The sequence below is a fragment of the Rhinolophus sinicus genome, chromosome 3 (genome assembly GCF_057876585.1).
Source record: "Rhinolophus sinicus isolate RSI-liver-muscle chromosome 3, RSI-T2T, whole genome shotgun sequence".
Lineage (NCBI taxonomy): Eukaryota > Metazoa > Chordata > Mammalia > Chiroptera > Rhinolophidae > Rhinolophus > Rhinolophus sinicus.
Window position 1 is genome coordinate 123,588,716 of NC_142503.1, and position 14,396 is coordinate 123,603,111.

At 43.1% G+C, this 14,396-nt stretch overlaps 1 protein-coding gene and 1 long non-coding RNA gene across 4 annotated transcripts in view; one reads left to right on the forward strand and one right to left on the reverse strand.

Moving 5' to 3' along the window:
• LOC141570617 (uncharacterized) overlaps positions 1-2,606 on the reverse strand; it is a 50,197-nt gene extending 47,591 nt beyond the window's left edge. For 2 of the 3 annotated variants that reach the window (XR_016020779.1, XR_016020778.1), the window contains exon 1: positions 2,326-2,606. Coding sequence is in view for 1 of the 3 variants with exons in the window: in XM_088796925.1 (XP_088653051.1) it covers positions 2,326-2,412 (87 nt within the window). In the remaining 2 variants the exon portion in view is untranslated. The remainder of the gene's footprint in view (positions 1-2,325) is intronic. The other variant, XM_088796925.1, reaches the window with a different exon arrangement.
• The window catches only part of LOC141570618 (uncharacterized), a 424,578-nt gene that overhangs the window by 2,526 nt on the left and 407,656 nt on the right, over positions 1-14,396 (forward strand). The window contains exons 2-3 of the long non-coding RNA XR_012494826.2: positions 175-318; positions 8,400-8,472. This is a non-coding gene — a long non-coding RNA (uncharacterized LOC141570618). The remainder of the gene's footprint in view (positions 1-174; positions 319-8,399; positions 8,473-14,396) is intronic.

Genomic DNA, 14,396 nt, shown 5'->3' on the forward strand with positions numbered 1-14,396 from the left:
GTGTTACATGAAGCCTTCCTTAGAGTCTATTTCCCTTCTTTTTCCCTGTTACCTGTTGGTTCAAGGAGGGCGGGCCCTTTCTACCTAAAATCCACCCTGCAGTCGGCTTCCTGGACAGGTTATCCTGAAAGCGGCGCCGGGCTCCAAGCTGTGGCTAAAGATCTTTTCCTGCAGATGCACAGGGAGTCCCTGACCTCGTGACGTTTGGGAGCCAGTGGAACTCATGCAGAGGCATCCAGGTTATTTCCAGAGATCCTGTAACTAGCGAGGACCGCCCTCGCTTGAGCTAACTCGTCTATAATCCCTTCCTAACAGCAGGTAATGGTGCTAGCATTTAGTGATTATAAATTACTCTTTAACGTGTTGTATCCTTGTTCTGTGAGTTTTGGTTACAGGTTATATGATTAGGTTTGCAAGAACAGTAGTGAACTAAACTTCTCAGTAAGAGGTCTTCACACCAGGGAAGTGTTACTTTTCTGCTGCAGCCCTGCCTCGTCACTCATTAGGGAGCTGCAGGTTGTCAAGCGGCTGCTCTCTGCGTGCGCGCACCCTCAGTATCCCCGAGGGCGCGCACATGTGTGTGTGTGTGTGTGTGTGTGTGTGTGTGTGTGTGTGGTGTGTATGCGCGCGCATACACCACACACACACACACACACACACACACACACACACACCGCACTAAAACTAAATTAAGAAGCCGATGATTAAGACAAGCATCTACTAGGCCTGTCATTTCAGCATCCTTCCATCATAACATTGTGGCAACGGCAATTTCGCTTGAGAACCTCAAGGAAAAAAATCTATGAGAGAGCCTCGTATTTGAGAGTCGAAATGTTTAACTTGTATAAGCTAGGGAACCACTTGGGAAGCAAGAAAGTCCAAGGTGAAAAAAAGGAAGGAAGGAAGGAAGGAAGGAAGGAAGGAAGGAAGGAAGGAAGGAAGGAAGGAAAAAAGGAAGGAAGGAAAGAAAAAGAAAGAAGGCGGCCTTGATAAAGACCCCTGGGACTCCCCAGGTAGGTTTCTGTGACGCTACCAGGGGTTCCAAACTCTCTGAAGACAAGTACATACTCATCCAAAGGAACCATCCTGAGACCCGCAACACAATACAAACAAAATACACTCGAGAGAAGCTTCTTCCCAATATTACTCTACGGAGAGCCGGGTGCGGAGAGATCCACGATGAAATATTACTACCCCACAGCCGAACAACCTTTAAAAAGTCTCTCTGAATCACCTCTCAGTCTAATACTCTGCACATCTCTCTTGTAAATATAAAATGTCCACTATCCTTTTGTTTTCCGTTATTTGCAAGTGCGCCCAGAACCTCGAGGGTGGACAATTTGAGGAAAGAGTTGAGTCCCTGACAGTGAGACGGTAGGCCAGTTCCATTTCTTGACCCCATCCAATTGGGAGAAATGGTCCCACACCGTTTTGGCAAGCACACGGTCTGAGAGGGCAATTTCTTTTTTCCCTCTAGTTGCCCAAGGAAATGGAGAAGCCCATCCTTCAAAGAGTTAGGTATGCTAAAGAACAAGACAAAGAGTAGGAGGGGTGATGGTAAAGGTGAATTAGAGGTGCTAGGGCTCAGATCCTTAGCTTTTTCAGATAGAGTCTATCTAAAAAGGGAGGAAGTGAGACTTGGCAAAAGTCAGCACACAAGACAACGGGTCCTTGGCTTTTCCATCAGTGACACACCAAAAGAGAGAGAGAAAAAAAAAGACTTCATAAACATGTATCAAGTTGAAAGAAATGCTTACAGGCCCTAAAATGTTCAGCTCCTAAGAGTTGGAGCTCCTAACTCTCCCATCACTGTTCTCCCTAATTAGTTGGAGCTTCAATTTCATTTCCCGCAGGAGCCTGAATAATCTACTTTGGAAAGTGTTACAGCACTCTTCGGATAATGTGGGGGCATCGAGTTGCCCTTGTTTTTAAGCACGCCTCCAAAAGGTCCCCCAAAGTCCTGTCCTGAGGAAAGATGGAACGGTGTGACTCAGTCCCGATTATTAGGTAGTCAGCTCTGAACCAGCCACCTTCTCAATAGTTAAAAGTATAGGAAGAGCACTGAACAGCCCGAGGTCCCTATAGGAGATTGATGAGTATGTTTTAGAAAATACTCGCGCCCACCGAGGGTCTGTGAAGGGATGAGTAGAGAGAAAGCTGCATGGGGTGAGCAGGCCAGGAGGCACACACGTCGCCCTTCACATGGGGAAAGTCATAGGAGAAAAAGTAAACTATTTACTAATCAAATACATTTGCTTCCTTTCTAAAAACCCAGGTGCACAAACCAGTGAGCCAGCTTATACTTTGTACCTATCTCACACTCACCTGCCTCCACGCTCTTGAAATGCGGTTCCTGGAGGTCTTCCCTTCCCCCTCCAAATCGACGCGGTAGAAAATCTGTGGGAGCAGCATTTGCCGAAAGGTCCGCTCTCCCTCCCCACCGCTCACCCCTCGAGACTGTAACCGCGACGGTTCCCGGCGAGGAGCGTCGCCGAGTCCCGGCTCCTCCTGGCGCACACCCGCGCGCTTGCCCCGCGCTCCTTTGTCCCCCGCGCCTGCCGAGCGCAATCAAGCTAGAGGACTTGCTTTTAGGTTTCATTTCCGGATTTTCCCCCCTTAAAGTTACCTTTTCAGCCAAGAAGTCTCGTGTTTGCACATCACACCGGAAGCATGCACACAGATCAATATTTTTGGGCTAAGAGGTCATTTGCCACAGTGAACGCGGTAAAAAAATAGAGCCCAGTTAAAGGTTTTTAGCTTATTTGTACAAGCACAGCTCAGAGTTAATAGACTGGGGTGAATGCAGGTGAAGTTAATTCGAATATTCAATTACATATAAGGGGCATTGAACCCAGGGGGGAGAGCAGTTATACCCCTATTTCTCTGCTGCCGTTTGGAAGGAGCCGCATGCAGGGAGAAGAGCGGCCAGGATAAGCTAGATGCAGAATGGCGTCAGGAACAAGTTACCGTTATGATGTGAAGGAAAAACAAAACAAAACAAAAAACCGTTTCAGAATCTACAACAAAGGTAGTGGGGTGCCACTTTTGTTTTTTGTTTTTTATTTTTTAAAAAAAACCCTAAACAGATTCTCGTCTACCAATTTTAGTATCCTCCTTTTGGGTTTGTACTAAGGCACGCAGGAGAGAAAGTAACGTTCAAGAAGAAAGCAAGTTTGGCTCCCGTGCATGTGAACTATGAATCACTACGATGAAGAGGTTTCCTTTTATTCTCACCCTTTTCTTTTCTTCTGGAGCGTGAACTTGTTAGATAAGATAGCAGAGGCCAGGAGGAAATGGAAACGCTGAAAAAGCCGGGCTTCTTTGGAGAGCGGCCTGGGAGGATGGCAGGCTGCGGCTGCGCGCTGTCTTGGAGCTGAGGGGCGCCGGACGAGTTCCGGAGCTGTTCCCACTCACGCCTCCGCGGCCGCCCGCGGGGACAGATGCCGCGCTCGGATCGCTGCCCAGGCAGCCTACCCTTTGGCCTGAGAGTAAACACCCCAGAAGACGAGAGAACAGCCCCTAATTGAACTATCTTCTCTCCAGCTGGGAACACACTAATAGGGGCCCCGCAAGTTTTCCTGGAGGAAGTTGTAAGTCCCGACTACAAAACAATCGGGGTGTGAGACACTAGATTTTAAAGAAATCTGGAATCTCACATGAAACATTGTCCTCATTAATTAGAAGTAATTCTCTTTCCGTACATATTTCTATATCTCTATCTAGACATAGAGATATAGAGAGATATATGCTATTGATTAGACGCCCGGATTTACTTGAAGAATTGCTTAGAGTATCTTAAGCACACACTCTTCATTCTTTGTCCCTCGAACATTTTCAGCTAATAGTGTGGCTGGTTGCGATCAATTAGCACTGGATTTTGCCCCAGGATCGCTCCCCAGGGCGGACAAATGGAGCCAACTCATCTCCAGCGACTTTTTTTCTGCCCACGTGCGTATCCACGCCAGGGCTTTAGAAACAGTTCAAAATCCCGAGCCTTGGTTTCACTTGATTTTGTTGTTGTTGTTGTTATTGATAAATATTGGGTCATACACAAGCCACTTGTCAGAGCCTTTGGCTCCATCTCGCAGCTGCAGCTCCTAGCGGGGAGTTTGAATCGTGTCCTAGGAACTGGAGGGATTCGTTAGGAAAAGAATTGCACCATCTCGCTCTTTCAGTTGCCGAGATGGTCCATTAAAATCCTACGTCCTGTCTGTCTGCTGTCAAGATTATTTCTTAATTTGCTCAGAAATGTGAACACTGGATGGATATGTGAGACTTTTTCCCGGTATATTTTGGTTGAAATTGTCTTTTTAGAAAAGGGAGAAACTATTGATCCCAGTTGTCTATGTATATCCGAAACCGAAAAGAATAGGCGAGTAGACAGATAATTGTTGTAATTGCGGGGGGTGGGTGGGTAGGTAGGACGTCTGGGGGTTGTGTAATTGGAGTAATATATACAGTTTATCTTTTGGCTGCTCTGTGTATACTCTTTCCCTTGATACATATTGCACATGAACTGAACCCATGGTCGGCTTGTCTTGGCATGTTTGAAGCCCCAGACACCCAACAGTATCATTACAGGAAAGCGACAAAACCCTAAAGACTCGAGGCAGGGAGGCGGCTGCCTTTGGGGTGAAGGGAGAGTTTGTCTTGGCGTGGGACTTCTTCGGTAAGCGCACCCAGTGGCTCACGCTACCTGGCAGGGCAGAGTTCAGGTCTTCCCCGCATTTAAGTGCAGGGGTGGGGTGGGGAAAGAAACAGCTGATTTTCGACATTTCTAAGGGAATCTTTCTATTTATCACTGTTACCGAAGTGTACGTTACTGGAGAAACAACAAAACAAGCATAGAGCTGCAATTTTCAAGAAAATAGGATCCCCAAATATAAAAATAAAAAAGTAGCAGATAAGATGTATAATTCAATCAAATTACACAAAATTGCTTCAAAATCCAGAACAGTAGCGATCCATTATGCTTCTGTTTTATTAGTGACAAGTACAATTACTCTAAAATAAAGAACACTGTTGAATATATAATTGGCTGTAATCATGTTAGTGTTTGAATAAAAATGACGGGAACATTTAACACTCTGACAACAAAATGTTCAGAAATAACTTATTTATTCAAACAGTTTTTATTTTCCACCAAGTGAAGGAGAAACACAGTTTGCTTAGGAAAATCAATGACTTTTCCCTGAAATAAATAAATATCCAAAAGGGGAAAAAACAGCCCCACACCTCTATATTATTGCTATTATTATTTTTAACCAGCAAGAAGCTTAATCCTGTGTTTGCAGTCAGCACCCGCCTAACGTTTGTTGGTACCAACGTCCGCCACCTAGAGGAAGAGCTCTGCAGCTCACCCAACGCCAACACGGTTTCCGGCGGTGACCTCCGGAATCAAAGTTAATATTCCTTTGCAAATTGCTCTCCAAACTAACACCCTCCTCCTCCACCCCCTCACGTCCCCATCCGCCCTACAACAGCGTCACAATATTTTCTTAGTAATTGCTCTGTGCAGTTGACAGAAGCGCTGAGTCTCTGGCAACGCCGTGCTCTCAGCAAAGCACCAGAGCGCGTTGGGGGAGCAGGTCAGGGGATATTTGGGTCTGGAGAGATAATCCACTTTCCTCTAAAATTTGTCTAGAGCAGCCTGAATTCGGGTCTATAAAGCAACGGGTGAGGCCGGAACCACCACATTCCAGTGCTTTTCATTGCTTTCTTAGAGAAAACACAGCCCAGGTCCTTCTGTGGAACAGTTGCTGACCGGGGCTTTTCCCGACTTCATCTCTCCAATCCAAACTCCACTCCCCTCACCATCGCAACACGACCATCTGTGATCCTGGCTCTTGCTACTCAATTCGTCGACCCCAACGGGTCGTTTGATTTTCTTAAATGGGTTGCTTGAAGTACTGAGGTAAAGGCATTAAGGGGGAGGCCGTGTTTCGACGGGTCACCCCTGTCACGGCCCCGGACACCTACCCAGGAGAAATCCGAGGTCTTTGCACTGAAGCCTGAGTTTCCAAGAAACTTACATAGTGTGTGTGTGTGTGTGGGGGGGGGGGGGAATTTGGGGCTAGGCCCGAAGGGACTAGTGGTGGGCTTTTCTCATTTTAGTCTTGTGTATCACATTGGCGCTTCACGCAGAAAAAGCCATTCTCACTCCCCGGTCTTGCATGGCCGCTCTCAAACAAATCTTGGGGACAGGAGATGCTAAGCGAGGGTGAAGAGGTCATGGAAAGTGAAGTAACGAGGGTACTCGGTGCTCTCAGTGTCTGGTGGATGCCGGCGTAGCTGACGGTCCACATCCGCGCGCCGGCCCACCAGCATTTCTCCCCGCCCCACCCGTCCAAAGTTTTGCTTTAAAGTACCTAGAACACTGTTCAAGCTGAGAGGTTGCTAGAAAATCGAGGAAGGAGCAAGCAAGTTGAATTTGGGTGGGTGTGTGTGTGTGGGGTGGGGGAAACTAACCTGATAAATAGTTGGATTTCAAATTGGGTTTTATTCCTGCAGTTTTCACTACCCTCTCTTCCTCCTGCTTCCCTTTCTTCCTTTCCTTCCTCAATTTCTCTTTCCCCTCGCGCTTTCCTCTTCTCTTTTCTGCTCTCCTCTACCCCATCTCTGTCCCTATCTTTATCTCTTTCTCTCCCTAAGTGTAAGAGAAAAGAAGCAGAAGAAGGGGTGTGGAAGTGACCATTTTTATGCTGAGATTCGCAGCCTCCTTATTTGTGAGTTCTCAGTCCCAATGCAGGAGTTTAAAGACATTCTGGAGATTCGTTCTTCCCAGAGGCAGCCTCAAAACCATGGACTAAGAAGCTCTTTTCATACTGTAGAAATTATTTTTCAAGATGATCGAAATACACACACACACACACACCCACACCACGGGTGCCAAAAAAATGTATACACGTGTATGCTGGTCAACATCGCTCCTGCAGTAGCTCGCTGTTGTCAGAAGTGTCTGGACGCTGATGGTAACCCCTCTCTCTGAGCACCTCTTGTAATTGCAGAAGTCAAGCGTGACTTGTATTCATCTTTTGTTATTGGTATATATTGAAAATTACAATTTAAATATTTTTTTTCCTTTCTTAAAATGTGTATACATTTTTTTTGGCACCTTCTATATGCATAAAACAAGCCCCTAAAACTGCTGTCCCAGCACATGCCCATCTGCCTACCTTTGGAGAGAGGCATGCCCCAAACTCACCCCACCTAACCCCCTAAGAACTTAAGTCCTCAGAAATGTTTCGTTTTGTTTTATGTAAAACTAGCACTTCCACTCTCAACTCCCAGGTCTATCATTCCTCTCCCGCATTATATTAACAGGCGATGTTAGCCTTTCACTACGTGTTTAGGCTGCTAATGCGGGCCACTTAACGCAACAAAAATGCTCATCTGTGGAGATTTTCCCAAGGCTAGCCTCAGTGCTGGCTCCCTTTTCCTTTCTTTTCAGGGCACGTCTGTTCCTCCCTCCCCTTTTTTTTCTTGAGGCGGGGGCTGAAAAAGGGGTCTGACAACTTTGAGCGAGTGTGTGAGAGCTCCCTCCTCTATCTCCTGTCTGCCAACCCACCCAAGAAGGAGTGGATTTTTGGTTTTCCCTTGGGAGCAGGAATATCTGGAAGCTTCAGCCGTGACACTTGATTGCCAGTGTCAGTGAACGTGCCTTCATCTTTCCTTCAGTCATCCCTTTTCTTTCTCCTCACCTCAGCCTGTGAAAGCAGTTCAGGGTTCCGCTCACAGCCTCCTCTGCCTCTTTCTTAGCTCTAGCCTTGTGAAGAAAACTGCTGGGTTTCTTTTCTGTTGGCAAGAAAGCTGGGTTGGAGATGCTTTCTGTAGAGAATTGTTTGTGTGTTGTGTATGTTTGTCTAGTTTTAATAAGTTTACAGAGGAGATTCTCCTGGGTTTGTTATCTGCCCCCCCCACCCCACCCCTTGGAGGAGACTCTCTGGCGGAAGGAATCACTTGAACCAAATGGCCTTTTGTCAGATGCTCTTACTCTTTAAAGTCTGGCCTGGGAAAGTCATGCATCCTCATGATTCATATGTATCCAGTTTCCAAGAAGGCCATCAGGAAGAAAGCAAAATAAAACTAACTTAATATGTAATAAGTATTATTCAGTGGGTTTTGGATTAAAAAGATGACTGCCTTCATTGCTTCCATCTGGAACACTTTTGCTTTTAAAAAGCCTATAAAGTATAAACATGAGAATGGAGTTTTCCAACTCTGGCTTTCTTCCTATGGATCCTTAGGAAAGTTACTTCACCTTTCTTCATCTGAAAAATAAGTGATTGGCACTCATTAATATATACAATACCATCAACTCACCAAAATCCCAACAACAATAAAAGACAATTCCCAAAACCATAAGAATCTTTTTTTTTCTTTCTCTTTTTTTTTTGTAGAAGCGGAAGAAAATCTCATTTAAACGGCAGCAGCGACATCTAGTGACCATAATGCCCAATAGCAGCGACAAAGGTGAGGGATAGTTTACCCAGGTTTTCAGAAAGATATCTTGGTTTTTCTAATAAATCTTGATTGTTTGTCTGGCAAACAGTAGTCTTTTGATATCAAAGGGTATTTTACTGAGCTAATAATATAGATAAAGGAAAATATGCTTAACTACCTTAAGTCTGAACATGGCAATTAAAATTTGTAAGAACATTCTAATAGTTTAAATTCCATGTGAAGAGACTAAAACATAATTTTGAGGGTTGTGCTTTATTTCACTAATTTTCCTCATTAAAACTAAATGTATCACCGCATAAACACTTAAAATTGGGAAAAGTAGAAATTTCTGAGATTTCCTTTGTCTGAAACAAACATTTAGTTGATTTGAGATTGCTTGTAGTCAGTATCAGGAAGCATACTAACCATAGCCCTTCTGTCATTTCACCTTTGCTTGAAATACTTTGAAGTTCAAAGAAATGGTATTCCCATTTCTGGATGGACTCTAGCTCCTCTTTTTATAGCAAAAATTAAATGGAATATCTCGACACAGATTAAGTCTTGGCCATGGAGGAGAGACATATAGCCCAAGAGTTTTCAGAATAATGATTTTAGCATTTTCTTGGCATTTTACACTTTCGACAGAGGTAAAGAAGAATTCATCTCATTTTCTGTGAGGATAAGCTGGTCATGTGCGTGGGTGTAGTTTGTACATGAACTTGCTGAAGCCTAACTGATTCATTTCCTAATAGCAAAGCAGTTGATGACTACTGGAATACAAGGACCTTAGTAACTTTAAAGGAAGCCTATATTGTTTGTTCTATTTTATTTTTGACTAATACTTTCTGTGCTTTTACTATGGATTTAGCTACTGATTGGAATACTAGCTAGTTTAGCCAGGTAGTATTCTAGAGTAATAAGATAACTGGACTCGTTTTTAACAATGGGAGAATTTGAGCTAGTCATACCACTTGCTTTAACCTTAGTTTCCTTATATACAAAACGAGGTGGTTGAATGTCTCCACCGTCCCTTATAGCTCAAAATATTTAAAAATCACCAACCCTCATTTGGGAAGACCCTCTTCTGGTGCCTCTGTTGTCATTTGTGACTCTTCAATATCAATTCTGAATTCTCCAGTTGGGCATCTCATCAGAGATAAGAATTGAAGGAATTGACAAGTCCTTCTTCTTTATGTTGCACCCATCTCCCCCTTTGTCTGATTTTAAAAAGGACAAAAATCTTAACTTTTTAGTGCATACTTACTGACTCATCGGCATTCCCTCAGCTCTCTCTTACTGTCCATCCAGAAAAATGACAGAGTGGGAATAGGACTAAACTGAACACAAAGCTGAGGCAGCCGTATTCAAGTTTCTCTAACATGTTCCCATATCCTCATGGTAATGATTATTTATTTATTGTTATTATTATTATTATTGTTAAGCAGAGTCAAAGTATTCTGGCTGCAAACAGCCCATATTTCCTCCTTGCTTCTGTGGCCCTATGAATAAATTCCTTCAGGAGGGGCCAGTAAAATGTCTTCCACTTCTATATCTGGCTTGGAACATCACTACACACATTTAGCAAGAAGAAGACTATTCACAGGAGGTAAATGATGCAAATATGCTCAGCATTTAATGTAGGCCCCAGTGAGGCTGAAGACATATACAAAGAGAATCAGAACTATACTAACCTGGATTGATAGATAAACAAGTTTCATTACAAAGAAAATTCTGAATCTGTCAAGTGTTTATTTTTTAGATGATTTTCTGCTGTTCCCTAGATGTCTTCCTGCTCTTCCCACTACCAGACTTGTAATAAAAATACCCTATATTTTTGTATAAAATTAACAAGGCATATTTTCTCTTGTGAATTCCTCTCAGACTCGAGAGATAGGCATTATTTTATTGTAGAAGTGAGGAAACTGACCTAGAGAGGCTAAATGCCTCACTTGAGCTCATAACACTAGGAAGCCATAGAGAAGGAGCTTGAATCCTATTTTTGGCTAGGCTATGTCTCACTCCTGATCGTCCTCAGGGTTGGGGCCTGCCCTCACACTGGATACCTGGGTTACCATCTGACCCTATTACTGTTCATTAGGCCTCTCACCAAGATTCCATCACACATATTTGAGAAGTCTCAACTTTTAGAGGATTCTAGGGACCCTTTGTGTCATGGTAGAGCCAGTGGTTGCTACTCTTCATTTGTGTATGATTTTCTCCTCTTACTGCTAACAATTTTATATTCTTTGTACAGGAGAGATAATCTTTGCAAAAAGAGTGTACTCAAAACATCTTTGTTAATGATCTTGGGATTCAAAATTATGATTCAGCAGCTCTAGAGAGAGATTACTATCTGATTCAATGGCTTCTGAGAACTGTGCTGAATCAGAGAGTGTCTGGATTATTCTGAATATTCTAGCGTTGTTTCCTGCTATCTCCCTTGCTTCTTGGCTTCAAACATTAATGTGTTTGGGAACTCAATTCTTGTTGGCTACCCTGTGGGCTGGTTTTTCCAAATGGGCTGCCTCTTCGTTAGCACACTGTAGATCTATATCTGACTAAAGACTACTTACTCTATGCTGGGAGCTAAGTCTTAGAGTGTATGTTCTCTCAAGTGGCTCTCTGCTGCCCTCTACTGGGCATTCCTAGCTAGCCAGCATCTGCGCTAACCCATTGCATCCCACGCTCCAAAAGAGATGGGAGCATAATTAACCACATTATGTATTATTTTTATAGCATGGAAAAATACAACCCAGCTCCACTTATACCCCATGTTCTCACTTCCTATGAGTCTGTGGTTAGGCCGTGAAGGAATGTAGCTGACTTTCACTTTTTTCAAGTATTTGTGCTAGAGTATTTGGAAGTGCATACTTGAAAATGTAAACCTTCCATTTAATTATCGTGTTGAAATACACTTCAGCCGACATAAAACTAGGCCACAAATTTATGAACTTGCTGTACTTATTCAGTCTTAGGGAATATTAAACATTTTATCTTTAATGTTATAAAGATATAGTGAATTATATGAAATTCCTAAATTATTATATGTATACTTTTTCATTTATTCAATGAAATATGTATCAGGCACATGTTATATGCCAGGAATGATACTTGGTGCTAAGAATACAGCATTGGATAAAGGAGACAAAAACAAACAAACAAACAAAACCCCTCTACCTTTATTGAGTTTGCTTCCCAGGTTGGAAAGATAAACATTAAACAAATTGATAAGCAAAATGCCCTTTAAGGCATTATAGCATTACCGTATCTATTTCCTACCACAAATACACTGTAGTGAGTCTGTGTCTTTTTTTTAAGAATGTCAGTATTAAGGTTAAGAGAGGAATAACTAGAGGTTAGATAGGGACTGCATACACTATAAATATTCAATGTGTTATTCATCCATTTATAAATGTACTGTGACTATAGTATGGACCTATAAAAGCATTCAAGGCAGATGAATGTATAAATCCCTCAGCTGCAAGATGTAGTAGTTACCTTGTGGGGCCCAGTGACACAGTCTCCCTGGCTCCTCACCAGAGCCAGGTGCTCCAGGTGTGTCCCTTCTGTGGGTTGTGTGTGCCCTCCTGTTGTAGTTGAGCCTTGGTTGCTGTTGGCATATCAATGGGAGGGACTGATAGTCAGGTTGATTGGTTATGAGATCTAAACATGACCACAGTGGAGGAGCTGTGGTGAACGAGCTGACACTACAGAGCAGAGTTTGCTTTAGCAGGGCTTTGGTGCCTGCCCAGTCTGCCCTTTGGGTATGTTGTCCTTGGAGGAGGCTGGATGATGCTCTGGCTGAGTCTGAAGCTATCATTGGGCATGCCAGCCCCAGAACCTCCTGGGAGGGGACCCACGGCAGATCAAATTCGTCCTCAGCCTGGGCCCTGCCTAGGGCCACTCGACATGAACCACAGAGCAATCCATACATGACTGCTGCCAGCACTGTACTTGGAGGTACCTCAAGAGACCATGCCAGGAACCAAGGCTGGCTGTAGCTGGTGCCAGGTTTAGGGCTGCTCAGCCAGAGGCTCGGGATATGCTGAAGCCAGATGCTGCTTGTTTCGGTTTTGTGAACCTTTGAGAGATTTTTAGGAAAGTCTGCGGCATGAACCAAGGCAGGCAGTTTGTATGGAAAAGCTGCCAGAGGCTGCTTGGGTGTGCGTGAAAGTTGGGTGAGATGAGGTCTCAGAATCTCTAGGGCAGGGCATATGAAAGGCATCAGATTGATGGAGACTCAGATACGGAGGCTGCCTACCTGTGCATGCTGGGAAGGGGGAGGGCTCAAGAAAGAAACAATAACTTCCGCCAGCTCCTCCATCTGGGAGAAAGCTGCCCCTCCAGCCCTCTCCATGAAGCAGACAACTCAGTTCCTCCCTGTATGTCCCTGTCGCCTTTTGACCTGCTGCCGCAGTGCTGAAGTTCAGAGCCAGTGAGTCTGTCAATGAGTAAGTCTGTGTGGGGAACTTTTAAGAGGAACACCTGGGATATTAGCTACCCTCTGGCTCATTTAGCTACAATCTCCACAGGTTTTCACAACCAGAAATTATGGTGATTTCTCTCCCCAGCACTGGAACCCTGGGCTGGGGAGGGGTTGGGACCCCTCATTCCTCCAGGAGGGTCCTCCATATCTGCTATATTCCTCCCAATTTTAAATGGTCACACACGTGTGTGGGACCAGCCTGTTCACGTCTCTGCCCCTCCTACTAGTCGTGAGATGGTTTCTTCTGTATGTTGATAATTGTAGGGCTTTGGTCCAGCTAGACTTCAGGCAGTTCTCAATGATGGGTGTTCTGTAGTTTGGTTGTAATTTTGATGTGGTTGTGAGAGGAGGTAAGCCCAGCATTTACCTACTCTGCCATCTTGACCAGAAAATAGAAAAGCTTTAATTCTTAATAGGAATTCTGAGAAAACTCAGGATTTCTAAGTAATATGTTTGTATTAAAAGAAAAAAAAACAACAACCCATATTTTAGAAAAAGCTCCATAATATTAAACTAATTCTGGGTTGTTGGATAAGAAACTTCATCCTTCCCTTGGAGGATTTTTCTGAGTGGAACTTTCTAGTTTTGTTTTTATGGTGTAGTCTCATGATATTGTCCTCTACGAGGCAGGCATGCCACCGTCTTAATGCAGCAGGTTGGTCAGGGCAACAGGTAAGAATCAGAAGACCCATCTGTTCTTATACATGAGTCAGAAGTGTATGTTTTCATTAATAAATTATAAAATATTTTTAATTTTTGCTTTCTTTTGATTTCAATTTAACACAGACTTCCTGGAAAAAATTTTCCAGTATATTATAAAGAAGAAAATAAACATAAATCACCTATTGAAAGAAAACCCAGAGATACCTTCAGTCAACATTTTGCATAATTAAAAAAAAACAGGTCTTTTTTCTATGCATAAATATAAACATACTATATATACATTTTAAATAATTTGGATGGTGCTGTGATTATGCTTTGTGCTTTGCCTCTTTTCATTCAGTATTTTACCATGAACATTTCCTCATCACTATTTTGATTTTTGAAAACTACTGTTACAAGTATCTATATTAATTTTTGGATTAACAATGAACAATATAACCATTGTCCATTATTGCTCCACATTTAGGTTGTTTCTAATTTTTCATCATTAAAAGGACTTGAAATGTGCATTTTGCACATAGATATATTACCCCATCTCTGATTACTTCCTTTCAATAGATATGTTTAGGGAAAGAATTTTGGGGGCCCCAAGTATGAATTTTTAAAACACAGTTGCCACATATTGTTGAACTGTATTTCATTGAGATTGTACTAATATATACTTACACCAGCAATCTATGAAAATGTCTGTCTGATTGAATACTCACCAAATATTAAATTTTCTTTTGCCAGTGTAAAAGGAAAAAAGTAACATCTAAAACTGGCTTTAATGTATATTTCTTTATCTACTCACAAGATTGAATAC